Source organism: Stylophora pistillata, chromosome 11 (genome assembly GCF_964205215.1).
Source record: "Stylophora pistillata chromosome 11, jaStyPist1.2, whole genome shotgun sequence".
In the NCBI taxonomy this organism is placed as follows: Eukaryota; Metazoa; Cnidaria; class Anthozoa; order Scleractinia; family Pocilloporidae; genus Stylophora; species Stylophora pistillata.
In genome coordinates, this window is record NC_142529.1 from 14758021 (window position 1) to 14772173 (window position 14153).

The following is a 14153-nucleotide window of genomic DNA, read 5'->3' on the forward strand; positions in this document are numbered from 1 at the left end:
CAGATGAGAAACAACTCCAACCTTCGCCTCCGGAAGTTCAAGACACTGGGATCACTTTGTTTTCCGAAATTACGATTTATTACTTTGCCTAGTCAACATTTTCATTCAAATAAAGTGCAGGAAAAAATTTAAAGAAACTTAAAACACATATATCACTGAAGAAATTTCACGTAAAGTATTACCTCTGTCTCAGGGTTAATACGTTTTTTTTTTTGGATACAATGTATATATGAAGTTCATATATTTTGAACTGCGGTATTAGATACGTATGATGCACGATCCTCGCAGTAGAGAGCGCTATTTATGCAATAGCGAAAATCAGACCTGAAAAAATCAGGCCTGTACGGGATTCGAACCACTGACCTCTGCGATACTAGTGCAGCGCTGCACTAGTATCGCAGAGGTCAGTGGTTCGAATCCCGTACAGGCCTGATTTTTTTCAGGTCTGATTTTCGCTATTGCATAAATAGCGCTCTCTACTGCGAGGATCGTTTATCATACGTATCTAATACCGCAATTCAAAATATATGAACTTCATATATACATTGTATCTGATTTATCATCACGGGTTTATTACGAATCAACTTAACGGCCTGCTCCCAGTTGGCTTCTTAGCTCAATTGGTAGAGCGCTGCACTAGTATCGCAGAGGTCAGTGGTTCGAATCCTATACAGGCCTGATTTTTTTCAGGTCTGATTTTCGCTATTGCATAAATAGCGCTCTCTACTGCGAGGATCGTGCATCATACGTTTTTTTTTAATTGTTACAAGATTAGATACAGTGAAATATATGAAGTTCATATATTTTGAACTGCGGTATTAGATACGTATGATGCACGATCCTCGCAGTAAATAGCGCTATTTAAGCAATAGCGAAAGTCGGACCTGAAAAAAATCAGGCCTGTACGGGATTCGAACCACGGACCTCTGCGATACTAGTGCAGCGCTCTACCAATTGAGCTAACAAGCCAACTGGGAGCAGGCCGTTAAGTTGATTCAAATGAATGAATGAAAACCTTTATTAATTTATAAGGCTCAGGGTAGCCCCTTCAGACGCAAAAAGCTGTCTGTTATCAATGGGAGCCCTGAGCAACAACATTAAAACATTACACTAAAACAGGTAATAATATAAATAGAGAACTATTTACAAGTAAAACATTAAAAGATGTATAACACGAAATATCATTAAGATAATTCGTTAAAAAGAGTGCAACCATAATAATAGAAGGATCTTTTTGCAATCTCAGTTCTCACAGCAGGCGGATGTAAGAGGTTGCTTTGTCTAGTAGCACGTGCATGGATTGTATTATTACGTTTAAAATATTGTTTAAAATACTGGGGACAAAGTGATAAATCAGATACAGTGAAATATATATGAACAGTTCAAAATATATGAACTTCATATATTTCACTGTATCTGATTTATCACTTTCACGGGTTTATTACGAATCAACTTAACGGCCTGCTCCCAGTTGGCTTGTTAGCTCAATTGGTAGAGCGCTGCACTAGTATCGCAAAGGTCCTTGGTTCGAATCCCGTACAGGCCTGATTTTTTTCAGGTCTGATTTTCGCTATTGCTTAAATAGCGCTATCTACTGCGAGGACCGTGCATCATATGTTACAAGATTGTTGGTAATTTTTAGTTTCTTATTTCAGGGCTTCTGATAGAAAGCGATGTTGCAATTTAGCACAATCGACCTCAAATCGCATCCGATCGCACAATTCAGGAAAAATCGCATAATTCAAAGAAAATTGCCAAAATTCCACAAGGTAAACGATAAATTATTACTTTAGCTCAAAAAATCCCTTATTTACATGTCGTTTCAACAAGATTTACCTTCGAAAAGGTAAAGGTAAGTCCAAAGCGTCTTTGTTGCATGTCTGGGGTCTGGCACTGTATTGGACACGGCGGCCAAGGTCTGAGTCGGGTAAGCCAACCCAGACCTTGGCCGCGCGTCCAGTAGAGCATCCTGGTTGAAGCGCACACGCTAAGAACGGGTCATCCTCGTTGTAAAAACCTGACGAGGTTTTCTTTTTTTCATGAGGTATTGTTTTGCTGTACGTTTATAATGTTTTGTTGTCTTTGTTTTACGTCACTCATGAGCTTCACAGGTTTTTACGAGGATGAGCCCTAAGAACGGTTTAAAGTGCAAAATATCTACACAAGTTCAGAAAGAAGATGTAGAAGATGGCTTTGCTGATCTTCTTTTCCAACATGCGTTTTACTGTCATGTTTTTAACTGCAGTTTGTGTGCTATTTCTTATCAAGCTACGATGGCCAAAGAGAAAGAATTTTTATGATGCAGTGAAAAAGATATTTTTTGTCTTAAAAACCTAATAAAACAAGCTTAAAATATCTCAGAAAAAAATTGCATCGATTTTTACCGCATAATTTTCTGAAAAAATCACAAAATTTACATTTTTTTATCGCGCCCTATCAGAAGGCCTGTCATTTTCTTTTCTTATAAAGCTGAAAACTTTCCATAGAAATGCCACATAAATTATTTCTTCTCTCTGGGTTAATATGCCTTATAAATTGTATCAAGAATGCTGGTAATTTTTGGTTCCTCGTTTCCTTGATTTTTTGTAAAGCTTAAAACTTTTCACTGTATGACTTTGCAGATTGGAGATATAAAACACTGATTACTGACTCTCAACCGGACAGTTATACGTGTTGCATCTTTGCATCTTTGGTATATATATGGAATGCCGTTTGTTTCAAAAATACTTCTTTTATATAAATAAACCTTTTCTCAACATATATAATACTTCTTTCATATTTGTAATACTTCCTAGTGAATATCCTTGGGTTTCACCCACGTGACCAATACCTTAGCAACGGTTAATATCCGCCATCTTGGTGTCCCTCGAGCGTAAACAAACCGTATCTAACGAAGAGTTCATGTGAGAAAGAAGGGATGGTTTTATGCATTATTGTTGGCTGTTCGAGCAAAAGGGGAAAGCATAAAGACTAAGGATTTTTTCGTATAATAATTTAATAATTTTATTATCTCTATAGCGCAAAATTCATTATATATATGATCTAATGCGCTAGACCTAAGATCATCACAAATCAAGGGGAAGAACAGGAGGAACTAGAAGTTGTTGTATGGTTCGAGGCTTGCGGCTGTTGTAGATCCTCGATTTTTTGGTCGAGCTTTTCTTTGAACTTCTTTGCCGATGAGAAATCGATGTCTTTAGCCCTCGCATACGGCACTTCATTGACCTATGTCGGCAAAATCCATGAGCATTTTACCTGAGTGCAAGTAAGCTTGGGGTGTCACGAAAACTCACACCCCGAAAACTCAGACCTCAGACCCCGAAAACTCAGACTCCTCGAAAATTCAAGAGATAAACTCGACTCATGATCACTCCTGGTAATCCCGCGTGTATTTTGACCTTTTGGGTCTTGATCCAACTGAAGCAGCAAAAGCAAGGCCGCAAGTTGCACGTTTCGCAAAATCGTCCGATGGTTGAGTATTAAAACATTTTAGAGTGACACAAGACTTCATTTAGCTTAGATTTACCTCCATTTTTCCCATTAATTTTGAACTTTTCATTCACAGTTAACGGGATCAAATGCGCTCGCTCCAACATCAAAGTATTAAAATGTAGCGTGATTTTGACGAGCCGAAAGGGACGTTTGTTTACCTTTTTGTACTTCGTTGCACAGATCCTTGTTGTCGCTCTGTTAAAATTCTTAAATATTTCGCGATAATAATGGATACAAACAGAGACTCGGCCCACCAGTCCCAAAACGAAGACAATTTTGCGACCCTTGGGCTAGAGTTCTTAAATGAGGCAGAAAGAGAAAAACAACGCGAAAGAAGACTCAGCATCAGCGCCGTCACGATTCGCTTCACTGAAGAATCACTCTTGATATTGTTGTCCGTCTTTCGCGTCGGATTTGTTGCATTGTTCCACCGGTTATACTATAAAAAAAATTGGTTCATGCTTTATGCTATGCACTATCGAATTATGGAGCACTTCGAAAGCTTGGAGAACACTTCGAGGGACCTGAGTTTTCGGTGTCTGAGTTTTCGTGACACCCAGCGAGCTTGCCATGAATTCTAGTAGTTGCCTCAAACATAAATAAAACACTTGCGATATGTGAGCATGACTCAGCCAGTCCAGCTTTGCATCCCAAGCAATGGGCTGACAAAAGAGTCCCATCGTTTTCGGAAATGACCCAAATGTTCACTAAAGGATCATTCATATGCTGTGAATGCCAAACTCGTGCTCTCACGACATACTTGCCGGCGATTACTTTGCCTACAACTGAGGTTACAAATCCCGACACCATTTGATTAAACGCCTCTAGACTCTTGAACGCCTTGAACTGCTTCTTGGTGTAGAAGCTGGTCTCAAGAACGAGGTAACTCAGCAAGTCCGACGCTTCCACAGGAGGCAAGCATTTTGGACTGAACTTCTCGGCTGGTATGCTTGCAGGGTCAACCCCAATGACCGAGATCTTTTGCAAACATCTTTCCTTCCAACTCTCTAAGCTTTCGGCATACTCAGAGAGCACTAGGATACCTTAAGATGAATGCCGGATACTTTCATCGCTTTTTTCTGTCTGGTTATTCATGTAGTTGGCGAAATAATACGGCGATAAGAGAGAGGGCTTCACTATAGAAATCGACTAATTATTCATAAATTTGACACCCGAGGGACACCAACATGGCGGACACTAACTTCGGCAAAGCTTGTGACGTCACCTGAAACCCAACCATATAGTCTTTCCTTGCTTTTATAGCAAACTTTCCTTGGATAATAAAACTTGGCGTTGTACAAATCAAACTTGTCAGCAAATAAGACTTTGTGCTACAATTTCAAAACTTGTAACGCAATCCCTTCGAACCCAGCTCCCCGCGGTCAACACGTGACAGCTAGCGTGGTCGCTCAACCTTTCCAACATGGCGCATAAGGATCTTGCAAACCGACTTTCTGCGCTAGCAGATTCTCTACGTGAAAGAGAGATGCCACAGGAAAATCCCAACTCCTTCAACCCCTCCACTTGATTTTTTGACTCAACAAAACGCGGTCTCCCACGCCCACCAACATTACGAATGTGGCATCTAAACCCTGGATAAGTGTTTCTCTCCTCAAGCCAAGCACAGCGTTCCCTGATCCTTACTGTCATGTCTCTGTACACCTCGATAAGAACTTCTAGGGTTTCTGTGAACTCTATACAATCAGCATCAACGGGAGAAACATAAATTGCTTTGAACAGACAGAAAAATAGCACCAACCTACAATAACTTTTTTTCAATTGTTTTTTTCGATTTTCCTGCTTTTAAATATAATGAAAATGTCATAAACATGTGGGATACTATTGAAAGTATTTTTTTTTTTTGCTGACAAGTTTGATTTGTACGACGCCAAGTTTTATTATCCAAAGAAAGTTTGCTATAAAAGCAAGCAGGGAAAGACTATATTCACAAGGAAGTATTACACATATGAAAGAAGTATTATGTATGTTGAGAAAATATTTTTTTATATAAAAAAGTATTTTTGAAACAAACAGCATTCCATAGGTTAACACGATCAACTGACTAAATATGCTCTAAAATTCAGAACTGCTTCCCAATTAGCAAATAATATGCGTACTGCTAATTCATTCATGTACTAAATAAAAATAAGGTGAGAAAGGAACTTTATCAACATATGGTAAAAAACATTGCAACTATTACACATTAATATCTAGAAAATCATGTAAATTGGCTAAAAGGGGATGGAGCACCTGAACCTGAAAAATTAGTGCTCATAAAGATAACAGATGGCTGGTATTAAACACTGATTACTCACTCTTACCTGGACAATGATTTGTGTTGCAAGTTTGGTTCATATGAATATGTCCTTGGCAAGACAGTCCAGACCACACTGGCGGTGGATTGGTACAGCTGCGATTTCGTCTCCGCGATCCACCACCACAAGTTACACTGCACCTCCCCCATGACCCCCATGACCCCATTAAAGGAAAGCTTTCTGGAGGTCCTGAAAGAAAATGTATTACATTAAAGTTTATTGGTTCAATTGAAATCATCATGCAGTTATTGGTTCACTTAGGTGGCGAAATAATGTGGGTTAGACGTAGAGTCATATACGTAGAGCGTTCTTTTCGACGGCTCATGGATTAAAGAAAGAGATATATTCATGTGCTGCGCGCGCTGCGAAGTCGGTGGCCAGGACGCCAGGCCACTAAGCTGCGTAACTGTAGCTCCGTAGCCTTTAACCCTAACCTGCGTAGCTGTGTAGCTCCGTAGCCGCGTAGCCACAGATTCTAGATGTGTTTCGGATTGGCAGTTTCCATGATTGTACAGTACTCGGAATCTGGATGATATGCACACGATTTAAGGTATATGTTTCTAGTTACGTCAGGTAGTCCTCCATAAAGGTTGATCAATTTTTTTTTAATATTAAAGCTAAAGGCAAGACTTCTCTTCGGGATATTGCTCAGAAGATGACATTCTTTCACTGTCTTGCACTTTTCATTTGTCTGAAACGTTTGTTGCGCAGATTAGATGTAAACATTGCCAATTTATGCAATATCTGATTTTTGAGCTTCGTAGCGGATTTGGACCCCCCGCGGATTTGGACCCCCTTCGCAGATTTGGACCCCCCACTAAACATTCCTTTTTCGTAACTTATTCCAACTGCAAGCTTTTAGGCGATGTCTGTCGAGATTCGAGCAATCGGTATTTCGCAGAAGCAAAACAAACAATAATTGAACCTTTGACGCATTCAACGGTTTTTATTATCTTATATTTCACACTTTTTCAAGAGAACTGGCAAACAAACAAACGGTTTCAAAATTTACGTTTCGTTTTCATTCCGGAGGTAAACGACAAACTTACAGCAGTAGGTTAATTTAACGAAAGTCTTAAATTGAGACGCAATGCTGAGAAAAAGATAACGTCAACGCGTATGTTGTAAAATAAAAACCTACTTTATAAACCTACTTTCTGAAAAATCATTCTTTGAAAGCTTACTTTCTGAGTTATTATTATTTCTATTGGAAAATTATGTATGGTAATGTTTTTACTCAGTTTTGTTAAAGGGGTCAAAATCCGCGGAGGGGGTAAAAGTCCACTAGCGGATATGGAGCCCGGGAGTCCAAATCCACTGGCGGATATGGACCGGGGGGGGTCCATATCCCCTAGCAATTTTGGACCGGGGGGTCCAATTCTAGGGGGGGCCAAATCCGCTAGGACACCGGCCCGCAGAGATGTTTACATATTTAAAAACTAGAATATTGTAACTAAGTGCTTAGTTTCAGTTCCAGAATCGGTTTACTTTTGGAGAAATTTAGACAAACGTTTTCCCTGTTTTACCCTGCAGCAAAAATGACCGAAGCTGTACCAAGATAAGTAATCTATTGGTGTGTTCACATTCACTCCCAAGGAAAATTGAATGCATCAAATGACAATGATTTGTTCACAAACATCCACATGAAAAGGAATAATTAACAACACATAAGATAAAAAAAATTAAAATATATTTTTATTACTGTATATTAAAAAAGACCCGATTGATCACATGAGAAGGAGCTCTTTTAAAATCAATTATTGCAAGAGCATTATTATTGAACAATATTGATCAACAATGAATAAAAGATTGAAGACACTTTGCATCTCATTTCTTCCAAAACATGCACATGAAAAAAAAAATTTCATAAAGCATATCATAAAAGAATATAAGACCACCTGAGAACATGAGAAGTAATTTTATGAAAGTCATTGACTAAAGGAAATACTATTAATACAAACACACAAATAATAAAATGAAATACATTAAACACTCGCAATAAACAAAATTTCAAAGCTTGAAAAAACTTACGACGAGCTGATTTGTTCACAAACATTCACATGAAAAGGAAAAGGATGAAAGTCAGTGGAATAAAAAGAACAGTTTTTAATAAAATCAATTCATCTTCATTAATGATACTCTCAACCCTTCATTGACCCCTAGGAGTACTTGTATTTGATTGATCCTCCTAACAATATTACATTTTAATCAAGTACTAAGGTCATAAGAATAAAGGAAATGATCCACAACAAAAATAATCCCTTCAATTTAGGGGATAACCTGGCTGAGCTACAAGTGTTATATGTGGGTTTCAGTTCTGAGGGGGAAAAGCTTGCTCCAAAGATTACAGTACAAACCTTTAGAGGTGGTTATACCTACCATTCACGATTAACTTAGCACGAGCTGATGCCTGTTTCCCATTCTTATTTGTCACAACACATCTGTAGAATCCTGCATCACTTTTTGAAATGTATTTGACTTGTAAATTTCGTTTGCAAGATGCAAATGCATGAAACCACTTTTTTTCCAGAGGTTTGCCATTGAACAGCCAAGTTACATTTGCTGAAAATTTTGAATGGACTTGACATTTAAATGTGGTCCTGTCATCCAATCTACGTGTTATACTACTTCCACTGATCATTTGTGCTTGAGGGTCTTTATCTAAGGTGTGGGGGGATCCTGGTATGATTCCATTCATACAATTTCCAGTGTCACGTCTGCGCCGCTTTGATGAAAAGTTCACTAAATTAGAGAGCATGCAATCAAATGATTAATCATTACTATTACTGTGGTGAGCCACACAGAAGACTGGGAGACTTACTCTGTATCCAGGAGACTACTGGATTAAATCCAGAAGAGTTGGCATGTATGCAATTACTCTTTCCATACAACACACCCTATTTGAAATAATATGTATAAACAATGCCCTGAAACATGTTTGTTAACTTACTTTTTATTAATTGGAAAAATATTTCTGAGGTAGGGGGAGGTTTCACCACATAGCAAGTTTGCGCAACCACCTTTGTCCCCTGCAGTAAAACAAGTTTGCCCCCTTCTTTACTATTTTGCCCCCAAAATCTCTCAAGTTATCCAGTATTTTGACCAACATGAAATTTGAAACTGAAACCATGACAATTAGTTCAATCAACATGCAAATAGCCAGCTGTGTTAACCAACACACAACTATTGCACCATTGATGCAAAGCCCATACATAACTCTGGCTTTGACCCAATTGGTTTAACACCATTTTATGTTGACACTTGAAGCAAAATTCAAAAGCTAGTCATATGAACAATGTAAAGTAGAACCCCACTGATTCAAACTCAATTACATCAAACTCCCCATTTACTCAAAATAATTTTACTTTCCCTTAAGTTTCGGTCAAATTTGCCCTGAAAACTCAAACTTTGACTAACAGCATTGGTGAATAAACATCAAAGTGTCAAGAAAGAGCTGATTAACACATCCCAATCTTAAATTAAAATTGATAATAGTCCATGTTAATTTTCATGAAAACGAAAAAATATTTAGTTAAACTTCCAAAACTGAAAGTTCTCCTCGTCAGGGTTATAACCATTTATCACCCAGATATGAAATGTAAATAATTTTTCCACATGATCCCAGTATTTTCTCTTGTAAGCAGGTTAAGAGAACAGGAAAGCTTATCCACAACATAATGTTATCTTGATGTCACACCAAATTCCCTTGCCTAATTCACAACAAATACTGGCACTCGATAGGGAGAATTACTAGTTCATTTTAGAGAATTAAGGTTTTAACATCACTATGCACATGTGCAACCAAACTTTCCTTGAGTACCCTCCCAAGGGGAAAATTTAGGGCCTATTGGAACAGGGTAAACAAAGATGAAAATTTTCATTTAAAGTTTTGAAAAGGATTTTGTATTTTGAGGAACAGAGCATGTTTTTACCTCGTACAAATTTGAACTTACGCGTACAAGTCTGAACTTAATTCATACTTATTTAAAATAGTCACACTTTTAAATGAATTGTTACCCTTGACTCATTAAGAAACATCCATTTGCCGTAATGGATTATTATAATTTCAATTATTACTAAAACTTGAGTTGTATATTTGAAATCAAGGCTGAGAATTCTTATCAGCAATGAATAGGAAATTTTTATTTATTCCAAAAGGTAAACTGTTTTAGCCAATCACATTTCAGAAATTTCTCACCCTGAGGCATCTGATAAAACCAGTTACACATCAATTATAAGGTGATAAGAATAGAGTGTTGACATACCTGAGCATTGTTCCAATAATGATATTACTATCAGAAAAATGATTTGTGGCTGAAGCATCCCTTCAGGAAAAAAAAGTGACTTTTTCAATAATATCAATGAAAGCCGTAATCTTATTGGTTTATCACTTGTGTAAACTTCAAGTTGGTAGTTTTTAGTCGGTCAAAAAATTAAGTGAAGAATAAAACCACATCAATGTAGGACACTTACAGAAAGATGGAGGCGTCAACTAAATTTGTTTCTGGTGAGGTGATGATAATTCAAAAGCACATTTGTTGGCTCCACTTACTTTCCTGCAAAGTGGTTATCACATCAAAATACATCATGAGGAAGTTCATAAAAACACATGGGATTCCGGCATATCCAACTTATCACATACTCAAGTTTGATTGCATAAAACATTGACCAATGCCCTTTATGATCAGTTGTCTCTCTCATTGTTATTGTAATTAGTTTAGATTTAAAATGGCACATTACAAAGCTTAGCTGACTATGATTGTTTGCTGCCTAAACTAAGTACATCATAGTACAAAAGCATTGCCAAAAAATTGTAAAATGTTCATTTCTCTATTTCAAGCTCTCTATGACATTACAAATTGGTATCTCTGCCATACATAGTGATATCATGCATTTTTACTCGATACATTCAATTTTCCCTGACAGTGAAAGTAAAGACACTGATCAATCATTTATCTCGGTACAGTTTCGGTCATTTTTGGTGTAGAGTAAAACATGGAAAATTTTTTCCGAATTTCTCCAAAAGTACATTGATTCTGGAGCTGAAACCGATCGAAACAATCGAACTTTTCAGAAAAATTCTCGATCGACAGGAAATTTCTCGATGGACAAAAAAATTCGCGATCGTATTTGCGAAGATAGTCGTGAAGAGACAAAAAGAAGTTCTCGAAGTCTTCATCGTTACCTCTCACCGATTTAAAATTCCATAACAATACAAAAGCAATTAGCAGCTGTACAAACATTGTTACAATAATTAATGACACTTCAGAACGCCCGTAAACTTTCTCAAAGTCGTTCGCTTGGTTTTCTGTTCTGGTGTGGTAGCTCACTGCCGCGCTACGCGCTCAAAAGCGCGACTTGTGAGCAAGTCAAGAACACCCGCAACTTTTTAATTTGGGTTAACAATCCGTCTTTTAATTTCGTTAGTACCATGTGATGTCCCATGTGATTATATTTTGGCGCGAAACGCCCGCTGACCAGCTCGATTGACAGAACAATTCTCGACCGACAAAAAAAATTCCGACCTTCAGGGAAATTCTCGCTCGCCAAATATTTCTTGATCGGCAAAAAATTTCTCGATCGGCAAAAAATATTCTTGATCGGCAAAAAAAATTCTCGATCGGCAAAAAAAATTCTCGATCGGCGAAAAAAATTCTCGATCGGCGAAAAAACTCGCGATCGACAAAATTATTTCTCGATCTACCAAAAAATTCTCAACCAGTAAAAAAAATTGTTTGACCCATGAAAAAGTTTTCTCGATTCTTTAAAATATTTCTGAACTTACCACAGGCATTACTCGTCAGGGAGAATTATTTCTCGACCAATGAAAAAGTTTTCTCAATCGCCAAAAATATTTCTGGAGCATCGAATATATATCTCGAAAGACAAAATTATTTCTCGGCCGACAAAATTATTCTCGACCACTTTTGTCCAGTATGGCTTTCCATAAATTTGAGCAATTCCAAATTCTCTGACGATATACTGCTATACTTCTTTTTCAACTGATTCGGCTGATCTGCCGACCATTTGCCAATAAAATGGCCTGACGCTTTAATTGTCCATGAAGTTTCCATAGGAAGACGATTACGAAAACTAAGACCCCCTAAAATCGAATCCGTCGAAACGTAAAGTCTAATTGTAACCAAAACAGATCTAATCTGTCAAATTATATCCTGTCCGATCCTTTCCACCGTGTTGTAGGTCAAATTTAACGGTAAATTTAGGAGTCGTAGTTTTTGTAATTTCGAAAACTAAGACCCCTCTTAGTTTTCCTTAAAATTTCCTTAAAATTTCTACAAAGCCGAATTACGACCGTTTAAAGACTGTAATCCGTAAAACAACCAAAAACTACTAGTGTTTCATGATGTGTGGAGTCTGTAAGAGCACAGGCTAACCATCTTAATATCTGTGGTTTCAGGTTTCTATGGTTTTGGGTTCCTGTGGCATTTACATAGCCCTTGTCAATGTAGTTAAAATATATTGCCTCTAGAATCTGTCCCTAGTAGTCAGTCTTAAAAAAAAAATCAGCTTCGAATAAAGATTAATAGTTCATTACTTGTTTGGAAGTGTTTTTTTCTGCCAGGAAGCCTCGAAATTGCTCGTTTGGGGCTTTCAAACTTCGGCGGTTAATTTGGCTCGCAAATTGCAAGTTGTAAAATATCTCCTTCAAGAAGGTCAGCTTGGAGCAAAGTAGCATCATTCTAAATTTAGATCGCATACACAAAACATCTTTACGTTTCATTACCTTCGTGCCAGTTTACCCTGAAGCAGCAAGGTAGAATTCTAGGTATTATTCATCCTGGTAACGAAAAAAAAACACGGTATTTCAGACGCAGACCAGCAATGGGGATTGTTTTATTATGGTTGAAATTTGCGAATCGAAGTTCTCGGCACCACACAGTATGGGCGAGAAACTACTAATTGCGTTTAAATTAACGAACTGGTTGGAAGACCTCTCACTTCTTTTCAAATCCATAAGATCTCAAATGGCTAGAACATGATCTCCATCATGTGCCAATTTCTCTCTTTATCGTAACTCACTTTGTGTCTATGAAAAGTGGTACGTAATGGAAGCTCGCTCGATTTGACGTAAAACACGTGGACTTTGTTTTCAATTACATCTGTTCCCAAAAAAATTAATTAATTCTGAGCCACGTTTCCTGTGAAGATTCCGGCTCAAGCAATTGTTTCAAAGTCACTGGCTTATATCACGCTTTTGAATTCTTAGCCTGGATTTTATCACTTTTAATTTACCAAAATTTCAAAAGGGAAGTATAAACACCAAGCCTCTTTAAAACATCATCATTGATATGGGAAAGACGTCATTAAAGCTGATTTTTTTTCTTTCAATAATGAAAATCAAAGAACATTTTACTGCCATTTCTTTCTTTACAATAGGCCATTTTACGACTATAACATAAAATGGAAGCTCGTCATACTTTATGCCGGAGAACTGAAATTTTTTTCTCAACACAGCTGTGCACTAGAGAACAAACTCATTCAGTTCTTAGTCGCGTTCCTTGTGAAGATAATGGCTGTCTCAGGCAACGGTGTCTGAGATGAGTCTTAAGATGAGTGGTATACACCACGCTTTTAAACCTCTTAGGTTTGAACTCATCGTTTTTCATCTACTAAGATTGTAAACTTGCTAGTGTGAAGACCAAACCTTTCTAAACATTATCCCTGTGCAATGGGAAAGCGTCCTAGGATTTTTTTTTTGTACTTAAAAAGGTTAAAATTCCAAGAAAATTTTACAAGCAAAAGCTGGCCGCATCATTACTCGCACAATGCATTTATAACAGTAGAAAATTAATATGGAAGTGTCCATTTACCTTTCAAAGTTGAGTTTCTTCAATGATGGAGTAATTTTCCCCCGAACCTATGGCGTGAGAAGTGCGCAGGAAGCTTAAAGTGCTGGTATTATTTTGGCATACGATCAAAACAAATACGTATTCAATTGTTTGAAAACCAATTAACAAGGCATTTGGAACAAAAGAGCAAAGGCTTACAAACATGACAGGTTTCACTTTTAACTAAAATAAGCACAGACCAGCTGAAACCAAATGGACACAGAATTTACTTCATCCGCGGGAAGAGTCAATTTATCATCAATCACTTTTAAACCTCGTCCGAACCTATCTATCTATTTCATCTTATTATAACAGAGCTCACAAAGCCAGCGTAAACCCATTCCCATACAATATATTAGTAAATCATCAAACCGAGAAAATTTGGTTTTTATATAACCCTACAACATTAACTACTAGAATCTCTTTATTCATCCGCTTTAAAATCAATTATTGCTGGGTTTATTTCGTTTTTCACTCATCTCTCGAAAAAAGAAAC

At 37.4% G+C, this 14153-nt stretch overlaps 1 protein-coding gene across 2 annotated transcripts in view; it reads right to left on the reverse strand.

Annotated features, from left to right (window-relative positions):
• Window positions 1-13655, reverse strand: part of LOC111319115 (inactive tyrosine-protein kinase 7) — a 344836-nt gene extending 331181 nt beyond the window's left edge. The window contains exons 1-5 of one of the 2 annotated variants that reach the window (XM_088739652.1): window positions 13640-13655; window positions 12553-12606; window positions 10281-10363; window positions 10073-10132; window positions 5814-5996 (exon numbers count right to left, since the gene is read on the reverse strand). In XM_088739652.1, the coding sequence (XP_088595778.1) occupies window positions 5814-5996; window positions 10073-10130 (241 nt within the window). In that variant the 5' untranslated portion in view covers window positions 10131-10132; window positions 10281-10363; window positions 12553-12606; window positions 13640-13655. Of the gene's footprint in view, window positions 1-5813; window positions 5997-10072; window positions 10133-10280; window positions 10364-12552; window positions 12607-13639 lie in introns of those variants that run through there. The other variant, XM_088739650.1, reaches the window with a different exon arrangement.
• Window positions 13656-14153: the final 498 nt, after the last annotated feature.